Raw genomic sequence first — 22,295 nt, 5'->3', positions numbered from 1 at the left:
TTCTGACTTCTTCTGTTTTCTGCAACAGTTTAAATAAGATCAGTATTTCTTTTCATTTTTTTTTCAATTTTGTTAAATGTTTATTTATTACAGAGAAAGAGAGAGAGAGAGAGTCAGCATGAGCAGGGCAGGGGCAGAAAGAAAGGGGGACACAGAATCGAAAACAGGCTCCAGGGTCTGAGCTGTTAGCACAAAGCCTGACATGGGGCTCGAACTCATGAACCATGAGATCATAACCTGAGCCGAACTCAGGTGCCCCTCTTTTAATGTTTTATAGATGGGTTCCATAAAGCCATTTGGATATTGTGCTTTGTAATTATAGTATTTTCTCAATATTACTAATAGTTTTTCTGTATTGACAATTGAAGGTGTTTGCCTCTTCTCAAAACAATTTTGGGAAGGCAGATTTTCCTAGTAAGCACCCATTTCATCCAGATTTTCAAAAACGTTGGCATAAAAGTAACACATACTGCTATTTTAGCATCTCCTCCATATTTGGAATCATACTTTTTCTCTCTCATCCCTAACATTATACATCTGCGTTTTCTTTCTTTTTTTTCCCTTTCATCATACATACCAAGAATTGTCTACTTTGACTTTTTCAAAGAACCAACTTTGAGTTTTATTTATTACCCTAGAGGCCTTACTTTTTTCTAACTTGTTATTTCTGCTTTTGTATTTTTATTACTTTCTCTCACTTTTCTTTTGCTTTGTTTTGTTCTTTTTCTAGTCCTCTGTAATAAACACTAAGTTCATTTCTTTTTTACCTTTCTTTATTATCAGTGTACACATTTGTGGCTATAGATTTTTCTCTGAGTAGAATTTGGTAGCTTTGGCTACACCCTCTATGTAGGTAGTTTGTGATTTTAATTTTAATTTCTTCCTTCATCTCTGAATTACTTGGAGTATTTTTTCGTACCCAAATGGTTCATTTTTACAATTTGTTTTTACCCGTGGGGCAGGGAGGGAATGGGATCGTTCCAGGGTTACCAAAACCACATGGATTATGAGTATGGGAGGTATAGTTTCCCCCAGAGGAAAATTCAGGGCCTTTTCCAAAAGCACTGGGAGTGGATATTAGGCAGACACAGGTGCCAGTGTCTTTGCTGCCGCCAATAGAATTGTTGAAGGGTTTGATGAAATAATACACGTAATTTACTTTGTACCGTGTCCAGCACAAAACTAGCCAAATAATACTAACCAGATTAATACCTTCTCCTCACGCCCTTTCTTACTGCTGATCAGAATACTGGCACATGCGATACGGTCCCATGGCTCCCTAGAGAACACGAGCAAACAGTAGGTTATCCCACTACATCTGTAGATTACTAGGTAATCCCTGTGGCAGGAGAGGATCTGTGATTTTCTCCTCATTTCACCTCAGGGAGCTGGGAGGAGATTTGGCTGCCCTAGGACCCCAGGATTCTGTGCGGGCTGCAAGACTGGCCACGTGCCTTTGTGATGCATTAGCCTCAACACCAAGAGATAAACAAGGCCATGTGCTCATCCAAGAAACATGGTCTCTGACCACCTGACGTGTGACTTCCCCAGGCCCGCCCCCTTCCTTCCTGCAGACCTAGGAAATATTTGTCTCGACGTTAGTAAGCTTCCAACACGTTTCATATAAGGAAACTTCTTTAAGTGAGGATTTGTCCTGAAGTCCGTGTTTTGCATGATTGATACTAATGAGTGGGCACTAATTAATACCCGTAGTTTTCTGCGTCTGATGGGGAGTGTGATCTGCCTGCTGACATCTCCTCTGCAGCAGACGGAATTGCTTTGTGCTCTCTGGAAGGAAGGAAGGAAGGAAGGAAGGAAGGAAGGAAGGAAGGAAGGAAAGAAAGGAAAGAAAGAAAGAAAGAAAAGAAAGAGAGAGAGAGAGAGAGAGAGAGAGAAAGAAAGAAAGAAAGAAAGAAAGAAAGAAAGAAAGAAAGAAAGAAAGAAAGAAAGAAAGAAAGAAGAAAGAAAGAAACCCTAATGAGGGGCTGCTTTGTTACTTCTTTTGGAATTTGTCAAGACAGCGTATGTGATCAAACCACACATACTGGCACACTCCGGGTGCCAGTGTTCCTCATGTCTGAAGTTGGAAAGTGATCTTTTCAAGGCAGAGCAGGAGAACACGGAAAAAAGTCTTTCATCTCAAACCTTAAAGGAGAAGGAGAGAGAAAATGCAAAGTGTAAGATGGAAATGTGGCATATTTTTATGCTGGGGAGGTTTTTTCTTTTTTCCCCTCACCATAGCAGAATTTTGCTTATTAAATAGATAGCTGTGTGAGAAAAACCAAAACCCGCCTCGGGATGGCAGTGAGGCGGGTGGCGACGGGAGAAACAAGAGAGCAGTGAGTTTCTGGGCTGCGGCAGAGCCCTGGTGCCAGCCGCGGGTTCTGGCCCTGGGAGGCTGAGGGCGCCCGGCTTCCAGCGGGCTCTGCGCCACGGACCATGGGTGTCTCTGAGCTTAAGAGAAAGTGTCTGTTCGGGAGAGCACTTCCTTTGTCAGCCTGGTGCTCCCTCCTCAGGGCCGGGGCGTCCTGTGGACACCCCTGGTGGGGGGCCTGCATTCACGCGCAGGAAGGTTTGGCCACACGCCCCAGGCTTGGGACCAGCCCAGCTGTGGAGGGCGTCCACAGCAGAGCCAGCAGAGGGCTGCTCACCACTGGCCCTGGGGCTCTCTGCCCCACCGTGACAGTCTGGTTGGCGCTCGTATCTGCAGCTGCAGAGCGTCACCAGGCCCTGTGTGGGGCGTGGAAGGAGGGAGAACAGAAGGATGTTCTGGGTGGCTGTCCATCTCCGAGGAGGTCCAGTCTGCAAGTGGGCAAGCCATGGGGCAGATGGCAGCTGCCAGAAGCATCCTCTGGGAGTGGGACAGGCCACAGCACGGGTGGCTGGGACCCTCTCGCCCCTGTGCCAGCCAGGGACTCCCAGCCCCCAGCCCTCGGCATGGCTCTCTGTTCCAAATTTTTTGAGTTAGGCAAGACTGAATTCAAATCCTGATCCCCTCATTTGCGAGCTGTGTGATCTTAAACAAGCCACTTCACCTCTCTGAGCTTCCATTTCCTGATGTGTAAAATGGGAGAGTGAGAGTACATTCTGTCCTGGTTGCTGTGAGAGCAAGGTGGTACAGGTAAGGCCACCCTCTCCTGTCGCAGACCATGGCTGTTACTATTACAGATGTTTCCCCCAACGCGTCTGCACCTCCCAGTCTAGCCCTGGGCCCTGGCGTTGCTCAACCCTGTGGCAGCCAGGGCCGGTGACTGGCCCAATTACTGTCCATCTTAACAAGGCCATTAACACAGCATCATCTGCTGCAGGAACTCTGTAATAAATAGGACGGGAGCTGAGACATCCCAGCTGTGCCGTCCCAATCCAGACGGAATCTCCCAGCACTGGCCCGTCTGAGGTGGGTGGCCACCACATGGTCGGCATCTGGGCGCCATCCATGGTTATGGCAAACCCAGCTGGGTGCATCCCTCCCATGGGCGTCCCGACGTTCTTCCAAGTGGGGCCCGGCCATGGAGGCAGGCTCAGGGTCAACTCAGCTTCTTGGGCACCTCAGTGGTCCAGGCCCCGGGCCAGGAGGCCTCTCAGGATCACCTTCATTACCCCAATCACAGTCAAGAAACTGAGGTCCCGGTAGGTGAAAGTCTTGCCTAAGGCCACCCAGCTGGTAAGTGGCAAAGCCAGGGTTCCAAGTCTCCTGGCTCCAAGCCCCACACTGTCCCACTTAACGCCACTGCTGCCTGTCATGTGGCACAGCTGGCAGGGCCGCCAGGCCTGGGTGGGCCCAGTGACGATGAGACCTGGGACAGATATGCCACGATGAGTGCCAGGGTGCCAGGGGGGAGGAGATGGAAGGTGTGGCCAGGAGAGGTGGCCACAATACAGTCGTGAGCCCTCTTGGAGAGTGTTAACCCCACAGGGGAAAGTGGGCAGGGAGAGACATAGCCTGGGGACCTCTGCTATGCCCCTTTCTTGCCTCGGTGTCTGTCAGGCACCAGGAGATCTGTCTGGGGTAAAGGAAGGCCTGACAGTATGGCAGCCTGGATGGACAGACGTGTGTTTGAATGCTGCCTCGGCCATTTCCCAGCTGGGTGGCCTCAGACAGTCCATGCAACTCTCTTAGTTTCGGTTTCTTCTGTAAAAATCGAGCTAAAACCTCCCTGACAGCTGTGTTATTGTCACGAACGCATAATATGGGCAATATAAGCTCTTAGTTTAGGACCCGGCACATAGTAAGTGCTCAGTTTTATTATTGTTGTTTATTTAAACATTAAATTAATTTTAGTATATTTTAGGGTGAAGGCGGGTGGGAGATACAGGTGTCCAGTTGTGGAATGAGTAAGTCACGGGGATGGAAGACACAGCATGATTGTAGTTGATGGTATTGTAGTAGCATCGTGTGGTAACAGATGGCAGCTTATGCTTGTGAACACAGCACAGTGTATAAACTTGTCAAGTCACTGTGTTTTACACCTGAAACTTTTCAAATGAAAAAAAGTAATTAAAAAAAATAAATGCTAAATTTTAAATACGTTCATGAAATTTATTTTATTGTTGTTATCACTTGACTCTCAGTGTCTCTTCCCTCAGCTGTAAAATGAGAGCATAATGTATTTCATGATGTGATTGTGTGGCTTACATAAAATATGCCTTTATTCATGCATTCCTTCATTCAACTAATGTTTACCATGCAGCCCCTGTGTGCTCTGTTCCAGCTGCTGGGGATTGAGCTCTGGAGCGAGACCCACTTCCTGGCTCTGATGAGTTTTAAGTCTGATGGGGAGAATCAGACATTAAATACATGAACGATACAAATAAGTATCATATTGCAGTTGTGGTGAGTGCTAACTGTATGTGGGGCTTAGCACAGCACTGGCATAGTACAAGTGGGAGGTGGCTGTGCCTATGATTTCATTATGATTTAGGCTTTTAAATATTTCCAGCTATGGGCTAATAACAATGCTGAAAAGATTTCTCTGGATTTGCACAGTATTAACTGTAAAAGATTTGCTGCCTTTGGAGTAGCTTTTGTCTTGGGAACCAAAAGGCTGTTGAGATGGAGTTTCTGTCCAGGCATTGCCGGGGCTCAGGGTCTGCCCTGGTCGCTGGGGACAGGCCTTTGGGAGGAGACACCCCGCTCCGCGCATCCCCCAGTCCTCAGTGCGTCACGGCATTGGCCTGTACTCCCACGTCCTGGGGGGTAGACAGAGGGTAGCATTGGAGTCTGCACAGTGGAATGATCTCTGATGAAGTAGTGAGCTCCCCGTGTCCCCAGGGTGCAAGCGGGAGCTGGGGGGTAGAAATGGGGTGCCACTCCTTCGAAGGAGAGCTTCTCCTGGCCTCTGTTCGCACAGCCAGGGACCTGAGAAGAAGCAGTCCTCGCAGGACGACACAAAGCAAGCCTTCCATGCTGAGGGTGTTATTTCAGAAGAGCCGATTCCCCATGTGTGTCTGAGGGCCAGTGAGTGGGTCGGAACACAGGGGCGGGAGCCAGACAGACCTGGGCTGCAATCCCACGCACCCGCTGTGAGGCCCAGACAGGTTTCTTAATCTCTCCGAGCTTTAGTTTTCTCCTCAACCCTCAGGGGTTGATGGCAGGGTCACGTGAGTAAGGAGATAAGTTCCCAGCTTGTAGCAGAGCCTCCAGAAGCCTCAGTTTTCTCCCTTTTCCTGCTCCCCAGTGTCTCTGCTCCTGGCCAAGTGTTCATTCTGCCACTCAGTCAGCTGGGTTCAGATCTGCCCAGAATCTGCAACTGGAACAAAGGTGCCACGGGTCCCCTATCCCGCCGCGTCATGCTCAGCACCAGAGGGTACTTTGTGTTGTGGTTGAAGCAGTAATGGGATTCTCAGGGTTGCCACTGCTGAATCCCTGGGGAGGTAGCTGAATTACATTTTTAAGAAGGGAGAGGAAAGACAAGATCCAAAGAAAGAATACATGTGTGGATTTCAACGTACCAAGCTTGGAGCTTCCATACAAGGGAAATTATTTCTAATTATTAAAATTTTGGAAACATGGTGCCACTAGAAAGAAAGGAAGTGGAAATGGCTCCTATTAGAAGTGCTAGCATATGTTTCTGTGATTTAATGGTTTCCCATAACAATGCGTAGCTATTTTTAAAGCAGACGAATGACTCATGGTATCCAGCACCAGCAGTCCACTGTGGTGGCAGGAAGCCTGTGCTGTGGGGAGGCGGGCTAGGGTGCGACCCCCACCTCCATCACTTACCAGCTGTGTGGCCCGGAGCAAGTTATGCTTCCCCTCTGCATTTCCTTTTCCTCCTCTGTAAAATGGGTTGTTGTAAGGATTAATAAGGTAATGAATGTATAAGTCGTTATACATTGTCCATCCATGCAAAATACTCACAACTTTTACAATAAATACCTGGCTAACTACATCTATAGTAAGTCTCAGTAGTTCATAGTAAACTTTTAAGGCTATAAATTTTCCTCTGAGTACCACTTTGGTCAGATCTCAGATTTGGTCAGATTTTGATATGCAGTGCTCTTACTGACATTATCTTCAAGTGATTTTTTTGTTTTCTATTTTCTGCTTTTCCTTTGACCCAAGAGTTGCTTATGAGAGAGAGAGAGAGAGAAAGAGAGAGAGAGAGAGAGAGTGTGTGTGTGTGTGTGTGTGTGTGTGTGTGTGTGTGTGTATTTTCTAATCAGTTAGAATTTTTTTCTATATTTATTGTTAATTCCTAAATTTACTTTTTGGAACTTAATGAGCATTTCTTTATATTCTAATATATAACCAATTTCTGTAAGTATCCCATGGGTATTTGAAAAGACTGATATTTTCATTTATATAACCTTGTTAACTTTGTGAGTCAGTATTCATATATGCACAGGTATGTACATAGATCTGTATATCTGTGTATATCTTGTAGGTGCATACACACACATGCACACACACACACACACACACACACACATTCTGGAAGAGACATGCCGAAGTTCTCTCTATAATTGTGGCTTTGTTGAATTCACCTCCTTTCTGGCAGTTTTTTGCTTTCTATATTTTGATGCAATGTTGCTTTGTGTGTAGAAACTTGTAGTCATTAGATCTTCTCAATCAACTGCACTTTTCGTTAACATCGGTCAGTCACTCCTCTTTGCCTTCTCCAGTGTTTCCTGCCTTGAATTGTGTTTTACATCGCTGCTCCTGCTCAGCCCACCGGTAGTGTAGACGTAGTGGTAGTACTCATGGAGGGCTGCGGGGGGGATATGCCAACATTGTCCATGCACAACCCCAGAGAGCCTGGAGTGTGGATCATGCTGTACAGCCAGTTCTCCTCTCCCATCCCTGGCCAGGTGGCTTGTCCCAAATTCCAGCTAGGATGATGCCAGGAGGCTGTGCTAAGGCTCACCACTGACCTATCGTAGCAATGTTTTCGTATCACATAATGTTTTCTTATTAAGCTGCCTCAGTAGAATTCTCTGTCTAGCCTTTGTTCTTTGTACCAAGGACTGTTGTTGCTTTTTTGATTTCTTCTTTTGTCGTAGTTAATTTATGATTTTAGCGTGTGTGTGTGTGTGTGTGTGTGTGTGTGTGTGTGTGTGTGTACATATAAAAATAGACACATAGCTAAGTGAATAAATAAAAAACCGAATTCAGGGCCCCCCGGGTGGCTCAGTTGGTTGAGCGTCTGACTTCGGCTCAGTTCATGGTCTTGCGGTCTGTGGGTTCAAGCCCTGCGTCGGGCCCTGTGCTGAGAGCTCAGAGCCTGGAGCCTGCTTCAGATCTGTGTCTCCCTCTCTCTCTGCCCCTTCCCTGCTCATGCTCTTTCTCTGTCTCAAAAATAAATAAAAACATTAAAAAATTTTTTAAAATGAATTTAGTCCAAATGGGCGTTGTCCTGGTTATGACACCTTGGAACCTATTAAATGTCATTGGTTGGTGAAATATACAAGTATCCATCTGATTTTCCAGTTGGGTTACAGGTGAAAACCCTTGTGGCTGGAGGCTGTATGAACTAGAAATGCTGAAATCTTGCCAGTATTCATTTTGGTTGTCACCCAGATATTTGATTACATTTGAGCCATCTATGTGAGAGATTAGCAGTCGGGATTGGAATTGAAGTCAGAATTATATCTCGATTTTCCATAAGCCACCCCTTACACCTTCTAGCACAGTGGTGGTGTTTTGTGCTGTTTTGTTCTGATTCATGGCGAGTGCCCACCATTACTGTGTATCTTCTTTAATTTTAGGGATCTATCTTCTGGATTTAATCTACATTGATTCTGCATATCCTGCCTCAGGCAGCATCATGGAAAACGAACAAAGATCCAATCAGATGAACAACATTCTCCGAATAATCGCTGATTTACAAGTTTCCTGCAGCTACGGTTAGTACCCCTGGTTGCTGGAATTGTGAAATCTTACATCACTGAAGTTTGGATTCGGCACCTCATCAGTGAGAAAGCTCTGGGAACCAGGTGGTCCCCACAAAGCTCTTCATTTTCATATCTTGAGCACCCACCATGTGCAGGACCCTTTACCCACAGGCTTGATCTTCAAAGATGATGAAAACTAGACGTTCCCATCTCTGTGTTACAGACAAGGAGACCGAGGCTGAAGATTGTTCAGTCGCTTGTCTGAGATCATGCGTCTGGGGGTTGGCAGCGCCCAGGTCTTTCTGGCTCCCAGGTCATTCATCCACGAAGAGCTTTGTGGGCAGCCCCTGGGCAGGTCTCCTCCAGGAGGATTCAGGGACCCAGATTTCTCCACATTGTGGCTCCACCATGTCCCCTGGCCTTAGAGACCTCCAGTGGACTCCACATCCACGTGGCAGATGCAGGAAGAGAGAGAATCGTCCAAGAGTAGATTTTATGGGCCAGATTTGTACATAACGCTCATCATTTCTGCTGGGGAGGCTAGGAAATGTAATCTAGCTGTGGGCCTGGAAGGAAACGGGAAATGACTTGGTGAAAACTAGCCAGGCTCTGCTCCACATGACCAGATCCAAAGTGTGATTGATGGTTGTCGAAGATGAGGTTGAGGAGCTGAGAAGTCAGAACACTGGGTGGGGCATCCATGCAGGTGTCGACTTCCCCCAAGATGATGGCGGACTCCGCCGTGTGCAACTACGTTGAGAGCCAGGTGCCCAAGTCCTCCAGGAAAGGGCGGGAACGACCAGGGTGCCAGCTGGGAGAGGTCAGCAAGGAAGAGAGGGATGGGTGGTACAGCTGCAGGAATGGGCCTCCGTGGGGCAGGGTTTTCAGAAGAGGGTGGAGGAGTGAAAAGTCTGGAAGCAGCAAAGGGGGACAGGAAGGAAACCAACCCCACCTACAGTTCACAGGGCATGAGAAAACCGACAGCCTCCACTGGGGAAGGCCATGGGGAAGCCAGGGTGGGGCTCTGCAGGGTGGGCTTGTTGAAGCCAAAGGCCCCCTCCACAGGCACTTCCAGATCAGCTGTCCTGACCAGCGGCGCGGCAGGGGGCCCGGGCTCCCCGTGCAGTCCTCCCCCGCCCAGGCCCTTTTCCATTCACAAGTACATCAGCCCTCACTGTCCTGCCAGCCTGCAGGGCAGTGACACACGTGGCTTCGGGGTCAGACTCAAGCCCAAATCTCAGCTCTGCCTCCTGAAACGTCACTTTCTCCTAAATCTGAGGTTTTCCCATCAGTAGCAGTGGGGACGTAGTGCACGCAGAGCCCTTATCGCATTCCAACATTTGAGTAGAGTTCAATAAATCCTCATACCACTGTCACCTTCATACCTGCCATCTTCTCTATCATCAGCTTTGGGAAGCAGGTGTCATCTCTCCACTTTCGGGCAAGAACACGGGCTCTACAGGGGCGCCTGAGGGGCTCAGTCGGCTGGGTGTCCGACTTCGGCTCAGGTCGTGATGTCACGGTCCGTGAGTTCGAGCCCCGCCGTCGGGCTCTGTGCTGGCGGCTCAGAGCCTGGAGCCTGCTTCGGATTCTGTGCCTCCCTCTCTCTCTGCCCCTCCCCCACTCACACTCTGTCTCTCTCTATCAAAAAATGAATAAACGTTAAAAAAAATGTTTTTTTAAAAAAGAACACAGGCTCTAGAGATACAAGAGGATCTGTTCCAAATCTCACAGTTGAGGGGCGAAGCCATCAGGGGCTCCTCACGGCACCTGGACGCACGTCCCTGAGAGCCAGGGCCCTTCCCCACCCCCTTTCTTCTCCTCTTCACAGCCCCCTTTAGTGCCTCCCCTTCTTCCCTTAACTTGTTCTGTCCCTCCCCGTGAGGAATGGCGGAGAGGACCACAGAGTTTTCGGCCCCCTTGGAATAGTGACCGTGGAGTTCTGTGGGGAGCGTCTGACATCAGTCACTCTGGCAACAAGGCTGTGCGACGTGGCCAAGGCTTCCAGGGACGGAGTCGAAACCTGGCTCTGCCACTTCTCAGTAATGTGATCTTTGCTAGTTGCCATAGTTTCTTTCTCTGTGCAACAGGCACGTTATTTCCCCCCAGTGAGGCAGGCGTGACAGTTAAAGCAGATGACTTCTGGAAATCACCTGGTACCTAGCCCGGCACAGCAGGTGCCCAGGCGTCTAGACCCCTCCCTTCCTTCCCTGGATGGAGCAGCTCCTGCCCGTGGGCCAGACTCTCAAGCTGTGCTAGGACCTGGGTTGGACCTCCACACCAGGCTGGATGGGCCTTGTTCATTCATCTTGCATTCTTGTCATGCAGGGGGTGGGAGGCCTGCCCAGTTACCCCACGGAAACCTGTTTTAGGGCACAAACACCTGGCTCTGGTCTGTTCTGGAGGCCTTTCTCTCCCCAGCCAAGGACCTGTGGTGATTTCAGGGTATGTGGCCCACTTCTCATATGGGGCCTGGAAGTGGGGAGAGACTGAAGCCTCTGGGTTTCATCCGTGTTTTGCAGATCACCTCACAACCCTGCCCCACGTGCAGAAGTACCTGAAGTCTGTACGCTACATCGAAGAGCTCCAGAAGTTTGTGGAGGACGACAACTACAAGTAAGTGCCCGCCCCTGGCCTGGCCCTTGGGGACCAGCGATTGGCTGGTGATGTCACTACTTCACTCCGGCAGCACCACGCTGGCACGCTCAGGCACAGGCACGTCGTGTGACCTCTGGCCCCACAAAGGCCGAAGCAGTACGGTCTGAGCATCTCCTCCCGCTTAGCTCTGCCCCAGCCACCCAGGCTCCATGTTCTGAGGGAGGTGTTCTGTGAACTTCTCAGCCTGGCTTACCCACATCGCATGGGTGATGGGAACTTAGACTCCATGGCGCAGGCTCTGTGCTCCGGATTCTCGCGAGTGACTCCCCCCTTCACAGTGCTGGCTGGAAGGACAGCATCCTAGCCATACATCCAGCCATACATACTCTGTTTGCTGGCTGGCAAACAGAGTCCTCCAAGAGCCTGTCTCATGGATGAGGCAGCTCCCCGTGGCCCCGGCTTTCTGCAGGACTCTCGCCATCCGGGACTGGCCGAGGCCCCGTCTCCATCCCGTGCAGCCCTTTGGAGTAGACTCAGGTCCCTGAAGACCCCTGTGGGTCCTTTGCTCTCATCTTCCACTCACCCCACTCTGGCTTTCAGTTCTGTCTTCATTTGTGCCCCCTGGGAACTTATCCAGCATGTCTGTGTATTTAGAGGGAGAAGGAGGATTTTTCGTATCAACTCTGTCTGCCACATTGATTGGACATCCTCTTGGCTCATTTTCAGCTTGAGGCCAACTATGAGCCTCAGTGCTTTTCGTACGACCTGATCTATCAAGACAAGGCTCAGCCATCTTGTAACTGATCATTTCCCCTGAATTGTCAACTTTCCAGTGGATTCTTTCAAATCTCATCTTATTGGCTGCTTCCAGCATGCCGTGTTCCTTCGGATCCCGTTATTCAGTGCGTTGTTGTTTTTTGTTTTTTCTTTTAATCTCTTCCAGTTTCATGTCTGAAAATTTGGCCAGTTTGGTTACTTGGTCTTCACCAAAGTCACTGAAAACTATAGAGAACCGTGGTCACTAGGGACACTCCCAGGTTACTCCTGATTTGCTCACTAGAGCCTTGGGGACGGCTGTTCAAACAGCTCCACATCTGGCCACGTCTACAGTAGTCGTTCTCAGCCCTGGCTGTGAATCAGAGTCACCTGGGAAGCTTTATAACCAACCATATGTTTGTGGTAGAGCCTGGAAATTTGTATTTTCTCAAAGCTCCCTAGGTGGTTCTAATAATTAGCCATCTTTGGGAGCATAGACATAATAATGTCTTTAGTTGTTATGGTATAATATTTTACTAAAGCAGAGTATAATACGAAATTTTGATCTATCACATAATCATTAACAACAACAGATGAAGGCGAGAGATGACCATTAAAATTATGTTTGCCACCAGTTAAGCTCATTTTACTTACAAAGCATTTGCTGTTCCTAAAAAGAGTACCCTGGAGTGTGAAATTATTCCCATTTAGGTTCTGGGATAATATTTTCCATTCATGTGCCAGTAGTACAATTAAAGAGACAGCAGTTTTTCATTAACACTAATATCCTTTAAGGAGAAAAATGGTCTATAAATACTTCTGACCATGAGATAATCCTTGGACAAGCTGTAGGTTGTGAGTAATTACTCCTTCCGTTCTGAAGGACATTGAACACCCCCAGCACTTACTGCTAAACAACAGTCAGCCTGGATGTTACAAAGGCCCTTTACTGTGGTCCAAGTGGGCAAGCCAAGGGAAGAAGCCTGCACTCTCACCCCCAGGGCCCAGACCGCTGAGAGGGTCCCTCCCCATGGAGGCCCTGGCTCTGGGTGACACAGGACATGCAGGGCTTGTGATTCTACATGAGGAACCCACACTCCATGGCCCAACTCATGCCCCAAACTTGCTCCCCATCCGAAAGGACGCAGTGGCTTCATTATTACCTGATGACAAAGCATTTCTTTATTTTGTCGTATTTATTTTATTTTATTTTATTTTATTTTATTTTATTTTATTTTTTATTCTATTTTATTTTATTGTTTATTTTGTTTACTTATTTTGAGAGAGAGTGTGAGAACACGGGGAGAGGCCGAGAGAGAATCCCAGGCAGGCTCCGCGCTGTCTACACGGAGCCCGATGCAGGGCTCAAACTCACAAACTGCGAGATTATGACCTGAGCCAGAATCAAGAGTCAGATGTTCAACCGACTGAGCCACCCAGGTGCCCCGACAAAGCATTTCTAACACCTTGGCCCCCATCTGCTTTGGAGACACTGTGCCAAGGGGCCCAAACAGTGCTTTGTTTTTCTTGACTCTTCATCTATTTCATTTTATTTAAGAACATTTACCCAAATTCCTACTACCTAGAAAACATGACCTTTAGCATTAAGTGAACAAAATTTTGGACATTTTTTTATGCACAGGAAGTGCAGATAGACATAGAGAAGGATGGACAGATGGATGGAATGATAGAATTTATTAAAATTGGACCATGCTACACTTGCTATTTTTAATTGAAAGTATTTTAACTTAACCAGAAACTGAAATAAAATGTAAGGAATTGCTTGCTCTTCAAATAAATATTTCTTCAGCACAAGAGATATAATTTCCTAAAAGGGTCTTCTAAAATTAACAAGAGAGGTCAGGAAAAACATGAAGATGCTTGAGTCAGTGAGTTCTGTTTTCACTGGGTCTCTGCCGTGCACAAGGTCAGTTGACTGGTTAGGAAAGATGAGAACATCAGTCCTCTGCCCCCTTCACCTCCCCTTCACCATCATCCAATTTTTTGTTAGTTGTGTTATTATTACTACACAGTCCAAGTTTATAACATACACATCATGTTCAGGAACCATAATTCCTACTGGTTAGTGTTTCTAAACAGATTCAATTCTTACCACCTGTGTTCTTCCACAGTTTTCCCATTCCTGGAGTCTTTGTTTTAATGACTCCCTTATTTAGCTGCATTGCATCACGAAGCAGGTTTTCGCAAGTCCCACATGCTCTAATTTCCCCCGTGAAAACATCCGCAGGTGACCAGGCCTCCCCTTGCTGGGCCGCACGCCTTTGCGTCTCTCCCCCAGGACTCGCGGACCCTTCTTCTGTAGAGAAGTCTGAGCCAGTCTGATCCTTTTCCTTTTGCAAGTGACTTGTTTTATCTGCCTGGTGGGTAAAGGATTCCTTGAAGTTCAAAAGCACAACAACAGGAATGGCTCCGAGGGTTCTGTACCAAATTTCCCTGGAACCTGGCGTGCTCTTTTTTCAATTCAGAGTGATTCTTTGGGTTATCTTTGACTTCTTCTGTGCCATTTCTTGGCTTTCCTCTTTCAAGGACTCCGGGCATCCATACGTTGGGTGCTCTCTGCTTTCCATGTCCCCCAGCTTCTTTCTAGTGGCTATAATAATCTCTGTCTTTTCATTGACAGACACCCAGATGATCTATTCATTTGGTCCTTGATTGGTCCCCTAGGACCCCAGGCTCCCTTTTCGTCTAACTCCTTTGTGCCATCTCATTTTTCAGGTCTTGCTTTATTCAACCCATGTTCTGAATAAGCTGTTCTGCTCAAAGCACTTAGGGGGATTTCCTTGTGTTCCTCGGGGCTGCCTCCTGGGCCGAGCAATCTGGGCAGTGCTCTACTCTATTCTCTCTCCTTTTTTGTGTGAGAGGACATTTGCTAGCTTGCCACACCAATTCTTTTTGCTTGCTCGCATTTGGAGAAGCTCCATCTGGGTATTCCATGGCTCTGATGGAGGGAGGTGACATCTGACCCTGCTCCCACGTGTGTGAGATGGGCTGGCTTTTCCTCCTGCTGTGCTGTTAGGTCAAGGTTCTTAAAGTCCTTCTCTTCTTCGGTAGCCTGGGGGAACACAGGGCTCAGGCTCCAAGGAGGCACAGGGAGCACGCAGTGTGTTTTAGATACCGGGCTCTATTAAAAGGCCTGCATTAAGGTTTCCTCCACCTTGTAGGGGACTGTATCCCATGCCCTCAGGTTTCAAATGTTTATTTATTTTTGAGAGAGACAGAACATCAGTGGCGGAGGGGCAGAGAGAGAGGGAGACACAGAATCGGAAGCAGCGTCCAGGTCTGAGCTGTCAGCACAGAGCCTGACGCAGGACTCGAGCTTATGAGCCGCGTGATCATGACCTGAGCTGAAGTCGGACGCCTAACCGACTGAGCCACCCAGGTGGGCAGTCCTGGATGCCCTCAGGTGTCAAATCACCCCCTCAATGGAGCCTTCATTTCCATCAGCGTATCCACATGCCGTCCACCCATTTCATCCGCTTCTCGCCAACACCTACCGAGAAGCCTCGGAGGGCAGGGTAGGAGCCGTGCTGCGTTACGCCTCTTGGTCAAACTCTACAATCCTTTTTCTTTCCTTGGCTGCAAGTTTCTGAAGTTCATGGCTTCAGTTCATGCCCCTTTTCTTGCTGAGTTGCATCTGGTAAGTTCTTCTACCCCTAAGCCTGTATAACTATTTGTTGGTTTTGTTGGTGGGGGCGTGGCGTCTGGCATCTGGCTTCACTCTGCTATCTTCTCCCAGAAGTTCTTAATCAGTGCTTTAAAAATAACAGCGTTGAGGTGCCAGTCCTCATGATGCATCCATTGCCTTGTGCCTGCCTGGGGGTGTCCAAGAGGGGGTGCGGTGTGATGATTAGAAACTCTGATTTCAGGTCAGACAGTCCTGGCTTTGGTTGCCTGCCCGCCCCTTGCTAGCCCACAGATTTGGGAAAGCCGCCGAGCCTTGCTGTTCCTCAGTTTCCTCATCTAGTAGCTGGGGACAATAAACGTACCGAGTCCAGGGGCTTGTCTTGAGAACGAACACATTTGTGCCCAATAGATACTGAGCCACGATGACTCTTTTGACTGTATCTTCCTTAACCGTTGTCTCTGGGTCATGGAAATGCCCTGGGGAACCACACAGGGAAGTGGCCGAGATCTGGAGCAGACCCCAAAGTACTCCTGGGCTCCGAGACTGTAGCCCTTGGCAACAGTCCCGTCTCCCGACTCCGAACACACATGTGATCAGTCCCCCCCTGACACCCCAGAGCCTCTCTGATCTTGTAAAAATCTTCCCTTCCAGACTGTCACTCAGAATCGAACCAGGAAGCAGCTCTCCGAGACTGGTCTCTTCCAAGGAAGATCTTGCAGGTATCGTAGCCACCTCGAGTGGGGACACACCGCTGGTAGCCCAGGCATGGCTGCCGGGGCTGGCCCTGACTGTGGGTCAAGAGCACAGGTGTAGGTTGGCAGACTCCACAGTCCCGTAGCCCTCGCACATCAGCCTTCCGGGCTCCTAATCCATGGGGCCCCCGTGGGACGCCTCTGGGCTGGGGCTCCCTGGAAGAGCCTGGGACCCAACAGCCCCAAGAGAGGCCAGATCAGGATCCCAGGCTGGGAACATGCACAGGGTAGGGAAAACTCTAGGATCTTCCCTGAGTCACCTGGACACTTATCATCGGGCCTGCTGCCCCGGTGCATGTTGACTGCCCTGGAGGGATACACAAGGTGCTGGGTATTTGGTGCCACCAGACACAGAGGGCTCACCTTCCTGTAGCATCAGCTTTATCACATACTGGGACATACACAGTGTCCCTAGTGATCAGGGGAATGGGGACAGGGTTCCCATCAGAGGGATGTGGGAAATAAGAACAGGACTCGAAACAATTGTTTAGGGCCATAGAAAGAACAGTAGGAAACACTAACCATTTGAGACTGTGTCTTCAGGAGGTGATGCCAAAGTCGGAGCAGAGAGTGGGCTTGAATCGAAAAGCGTTCTGCCCCCGAGTCTTGTTCAGATTAGTTTGAGGACGAGGCCTCTGCCGCCTTTTCTGGTTAACGTGCCCTAACGGGATCAGCCAAGTCTCTGGCCTTCCCCAGGTGTCAAGAAGTCCCCACAGCCACACTTTATCTTTCCACCCTCTGGACGGTGCCCGAGGATTCGTCTCCTAGTGCTCCTTCCTGCTGTGTGATTCCATTACTTCCTCCCCTGCGGCGCCTGGCCCATGCCTCCTTTTCTCTCCCTATGTGCACGAGCCATTGAGCAGAGAGAGGTGGGAGGGTCTGCTGTGAGCCAGGCACCCAGTGGAATGAGGTGACCTGCCCACACGGAGCTTAGGCTTTAGCAGGGGAGATGGGCCGCAAAAGCCGCTAGGGGGTAAGGCGTGGCCCAGGAAGAGAGATGGCAGAGAGGGGGCCTTAGCCTTGGCTTGAGGGGTCAGCTCTGCCTCTCTCCAGGGACTCTCTCCAGCCACAGGTCAAACTCAAGTCTCATCTCTGCTTGAGAGAAGCAAGGCCTCTGGGAAGTTCCCCAGCCAGGCTCCTTGCACATGCCTGGAATGCCTTTTCCCTCATATTTCCATGGTCCACTCTTGCTCGTCGTTCTAAACTCAGAGAGACTTTATTTCAGCTCTTTGTTTCTTTATGACACCCTAGTTTGTAATTGTTCTCTTTGGTCCCTGGGCCTCACTTAGTCCCTGTTGAGTCTCTAGCTCCCCTCATAAGGCTTGTGCTCCACAGATGCTCAGCCCTCACAGGGTTCACAGATGAATGACTGGAAGGGAGGAAGCAGCAGGCCGAGGCTCCGGGTGGGCCTTTGGTGAGCACTGGCCTAGAGCACAAGCGGGTCTCGTTGCTGTAGCCTCACGCCTGGTCTTCAGAGAGCCTCCCCCTCCCCAGCGCCCTGCGCACACCCACCTGCAGCTCGGGCAGCCTTGGCTGCCAGCCTCGCCTCCTGAGCATCAGCCACTCGGCCTGCAGGCTGCTTGTTATCAGGGCACCTGCCTCACACCTCCTCCCAAAACAAGAGCCCAGCTCCCCCACCGCCCCTGCCCCGGCCCCCCCGCCCAGTTCTGCACTGAGCATCAGTGGCTCCCCCTGCTAGGCCGGAGGCTGTAGACCAGGAGCCAGGCTCAGAGAACTAACAATGCTAATTGCGGGCCTCAGGAGCTGGGCCTCTCACTGAGCCCCAGGCAGGAAAGGAGGAGCTGCATTGACTTTTGACCCCTGCCTATGATGAAAACCAGTGCCGGTGGGGAGGGCCGGGGGCACCTGGGTAGCTCAGTGGGTTAAGCATCCAACTCTTGGTTTCGGCTCAGGTCATGATCCCACTGTTCGTGAGTTCAAGCCCTGCGTCGGGCTCTGTGCAGACAGGACAGAGCCTTCTTGGGATTCTCTCTCTCTCTCTCTCTCTCTCTCTCTCTGCCCCTCCCCCTTTCTCTTTCTTTCCTTCCCTTTCTCTCTCTCTCCCTCTCCCTCTCTCTCTTTCAAAATAAATAAATGAACTTTAGAAACAAGTGCCCAGGAGCCAAGACCCAGCCCCTGGCCCAGCTTCATCGAGGTTCGCCAGACTCTCCTGTTATAGCCACCATCACCTCCCTCTGGCTCTGTTGTTCATTAGCCGTAGAGGCCAGAATCCAGCAAATCAACCCACCACCAGTCCGAATCCCCGCAGGGAACAGATTGCCCCCCGCCCCCTGGCCCGGCTCACGTGAAGAGACTCTAGCGAAGGTGAAATGGGAATTGCAAAAAGAACGGGGAGACCCCAGCACCCTAGGCTGAGGGACCTGGGACAGCAAAAGTGTCACCCACTCCAGCGATTGCTGAGCTGAGGAGGACTCGGCATCTGAGGGGCACACAGAATAGCCGGCATACCCGCCAAGCCTCAGTTTCTCCATCTGTAAAGTGGGCGTGGTCGTGTCTCTCTCACAGGGTTGTTGTGGGAATGTGTTGAGAACCCGTGTGTGAAACACAGTGCCTGACACACCGAGCACTCGCATCAAGGGTAGTGTTATTGGGATGGTGTGATGGTCGTGGGTATTATGATTGTGCCTCCGTCACCGAATCAGCCTCCAGGTTTTAGTGAAACACTGCTGCCTCAGGGATACTTTTCTCCCAGCGGACTCCACCCTCCCGCCCTCCCAAGCTGGGGGGTCAGGGCTGTTAACAGTTAACACCGGGGCTGGCAGGCCGTGGCCGAGGCCAGCCCGCCCCTGTTTTTGTATGGGAGCACACCACACCCATCCGTTGACATTGTCTGTGTCTGCTTCCCTGACAGTGGCCGAGCTGAGTAGTTGGGACAGAGACCCTATGGCCTCCAAAGCCTAAAATATTCACCATCTGGCTTTTTACAGAAAGTTTGCCAACCCAGTGTTGCACACTCTTGCAGGGACGGTCTGTGCTTCTCCACAGCTCTTCCCTCTGTGGGAAGGACACCATTACCTGTGCACATTTGTCCCCTGTCTGCCTTCCCCACCGCACTGAAGGCCCCCTGAGGTAGGGGCCACGGCCAGCGTCCCCGGAGCCTGGCCCCCGGGCGCCTCGCCTGCCCTCGGGTCTCCTTCAGGCAGGATCTCTGAGCTGCTCGCCTGCCCTGGGGTCTCCTTCAGGCAGGATCTCTGAGCTGCTGGCCGGGCCCCTGCGGGCACAGGGCTCTGGGAAGCAGCTCCGGCCGCCGACTGCTGACTCCGCACTCCCTTCCAGGGAAGTGCTGACGCGGCAGTTTTCACACGGTGGTGCGAGAGCGGCTCACAGGCGTGTTTTCCACCAGTTTTCCAAAGCCCTGGCTCCCACCCTAGAAGCAGGATGTTAAGGTTTTCATTGATCACCAGAGAGCCCGGGAGCGTCTGGAAGGCTTCCGATGCACTCAGTGGTCCTGGCTTCCCACCCGCAGCCTCGTAGCCTCTCCCAGGACAGGGAGGCTGCTGTGGCCTGGGACAGCCGAGGGGTCCTGTGGAGGGCGGGACCAGAGGGGCAGCTCCCAGGACGCCGTCCCCACTCTGGCAGTCAGACCGGGCTGCGTGGCAGGAGCCCGACCAGGCCCAAGGGCAGGAATGTGCCTCTTGCTGTCCCAGGAATGGGAGGAACGCAGCCTCCCTCAGCTCCTCAGGATGGGGGTTCAAGCTACAGCTCTGGGCTCCCTTTCCAGCAGTCAGGCACCCGCCCCCACACCTGCCAAGGAGAGGCCCCAAGATGCGTTCATTGGCTTTTGCACTCCGGACGTACGTGCCAAGGGCCTGCTGTGAGCCAGACGCTTGCAGTGAGCCAGGTACCCAGTGGAACGAGGCAGAGACCTGCCCGCATGGAGCTTAGGCTTTAGCAGAGGAGACAAGCAGCAGAAGCCGTGAGGGCACAGGGCGTGGTGCAGGAAGGAGCCCGAGGAGGCCAGCGTGAGCACGACCGAGATGGCCGGTGGGCTCCCTGACCCTTCTGTGCGGCTGTGCCCACTTCTCCAGCCAGCCCCACCCCCCTCAGGCAATGAGACCCGCTAACTCCACCCATCGGTCGTGGGTCTCTCGGAGGCCGTGGTTCGTGCCAGCGTGGCCCGGAGCTGATGCTGTGCCCTCTGTGTCTGTGAGAACCCCTGCGCCCCACAGACGGCTGCCCCGTCTCCACCCCTGGCAGTGACTGTGCCGGCAGCTCCACACCAGCAAATAGACTGTGAGAACGGAAATGGAGAAACCGTCTCAGTTTCTGGGCTGGGAGGAAAAAGGGCCAGGAATGCCACGTTTTCAATCCCCATCCCCCTATATGTAATGTTTCGTTTATATAAATGAACTAATATTTTCCTGGAGAGCAAAAATCATAAAGAACGTTGACCCCCAGAGAGGGCAAGTAATGTTTGTGTGTGCCTTGGAACCGATGAAGACATTTCCAGATTCTGTTAGCCCCGCCCCCACGTGGCTGAACCAACTGACAGGTTTTCTAAGAGTCCTTGGCAGCAAAGCAGGGCCATGGAAAACCTGAGCGCGGGCCTCGGCCTTTTCTACGCGCACCTTCAGAACTGCTCTCGACATACCTTCGTGTCTTCCTTGTTTTATTGCCTCTTGGGTAGAAGCCCTGCTTCGGAGTCGGGCAGACCTGAGTTCAAAGCCCAGCTCCAGCACTTCTTAGCTGTGGGACCTCGGGCGATCGGCTTAATCCCTCTGAGCCTCAGTTTTCTTGTTGGCGAAACAGCAGTAGGAATAAATACTTCACGCAGGCTTACTTCGCGGGGCTGAGGCTGTGCCAGAAGAACCCTTAGCGCAGCGCCTGGCACATGGTCACCACTCAGGATTTCTGGCTCCGGGCCCTCACAGGGCGGGCCCTGACGCTGTCCCGATGGAGGGACAGCATGACGCAGAGCAGGGGTCGGGGAGCCGGAGGGCCCTCACCTCAAGTCCAACTCACCAGTCACCAGCTGTGCCGGGTACCGCTGCTGTATAACCAGCCACCCTGGAACCTAGTGTCACAAAACCATCATTTTGTTACATGCACAGGTTCTGTGGATCAGGAAATAGGACGGGACACAGCCAGGAGGGCTTGTCTCTGCTTCACAATATCCGGGGCCTCTGCCAGAAAGTCGAAGGTTGAGAGGGACTCAACGGCTAGGCGCTGGAATCATCTGGATGTGCGTGATGCTGGCTCTTGACGGGCCACGGCTGGGGCAGAACGCGTGTGTACACTTGGCCTCCCACGTGGCCTCGGCTTCCTTACCGTATGGCAGGCTCAGAGTGGTCAGACTCCTACACGGCAGCGTTCCCCCAAGGCAAACGTCCCAAGAGCTGGGTGGAAGCTGCATCATGGCGTCTGCGTGACCCGCCTCGGAAGTCACGTAGCCTCGCTTCTACTACACTCTGTCGGTCAAGGTCCACCCTGGTCCAAGGAGAGGGGCCAGAGACCCTACCACTCAACAGGGACCACGTGAAGAATTTGTGGACGTGTGTTAAAACCACCATGCCAGCTAGTTCGCGGTGGGGGAACAGAGGCTGGATGATGACGATGACAATGATGATGATGACGACGACGACGACGATGATGACGACAACGATGATGGTGGTGGTGGCGGCAGCTACCGCGCACTGAGCTTGTGCTCACTGCCAGACACTGTTGTAAGCACTTCCTGTGCTCATTCAGGACCCCCACGCCTACCCTCATTCAGGACCCCCACGCCTACCCTGTGAGGTGAAGGCTGATATCCGTATTCTGTAGGGGGAGGTGCTGGGGCAGGAAGGAGCAGAGCCAGCCGCTAAGCCCAGGGGTCTGGACTGGTGGTTGCCTGTATCCCATGCGTGGGACAACCAGGATGCGCTTGCAGGTCCCGGATTGCTCTGGGCTCTGTCCCCATTGCTGCTGGTGTCTGTGCGGTACAGCAATCAAAAGTGTGCGGCTGTGCCCCCTTCTCCGGCCGGCCCACCCCCCTCAGGCACAGGTCTCTCCCTATGTCTCCCGGTGTCTGTGCAGTCATCACGGCCCTGGGTGACAACCTTGGCACATCTGTGCCTTTCTTAGAGACATTTTTGAGTCACACACTCTCCCTGCTTGGTTCTTAGAAGGCTGGTTCTGTGTGAGAGTCACAACTGCAAATCTGATTTGCCATTAAGTCTTCTTTGCTCCCCCTAGCTGGGGGCATGAGG

General features: G+C 51.1%; 1 protein-coding gene across 13 annotated transcripts in view; it reads left to right on the top strand.

Moving 5' to 3' along the window:
* Positions 1-22,295, top strand: part of RALGPS1 (Ral GEF with PH domain and SH3 binding motif 1) — a 273,614-nt gene that overhangs the window by 210,442 nt on the left and 40,877 nt on the right. For all 13 annotated transcript variants that reach the window (XM_027035143.2, XM_053204591.1, XM_027035139.2 and 10 more), the window contains 3 exons: positions 8,209-8,346; positions 10,857-10,950; positions 15,986-16,053. In XM_027035143.2, the coding sequence (XP_026890944.2) occupies positions 8,209-8,346; positions 10,857-10,950; positions 15,986-16,053 (300 nt within the window). The remainder of the gene's footprint in view (positions 1-8,208; positions 8,347-10,856; positions 10,951-15,985; positions 16,054-22,295) is intronic.

The sequence above is a fragment of the Acinonyx jubatus genome, chromosome D4, assembly GCF_027475565.1.
Source record: "Acinonyx jubatus isolate Ajub_Pintada_27869175 chromosome D4, VMU_Ajub_asm_v1.0, whole genome shotgun sequence".
NCBI lineage: Eukaryota > Metazoa > Chordata > Mammalia > Carnivora > Felidae > Acinonyx > Acinonyx jubatus.
The sequence above is the reverse complement of the archived record's forward strand: the minus strand, read 5'-3'. Positions and strand labels throughout refer to the sequence as shown.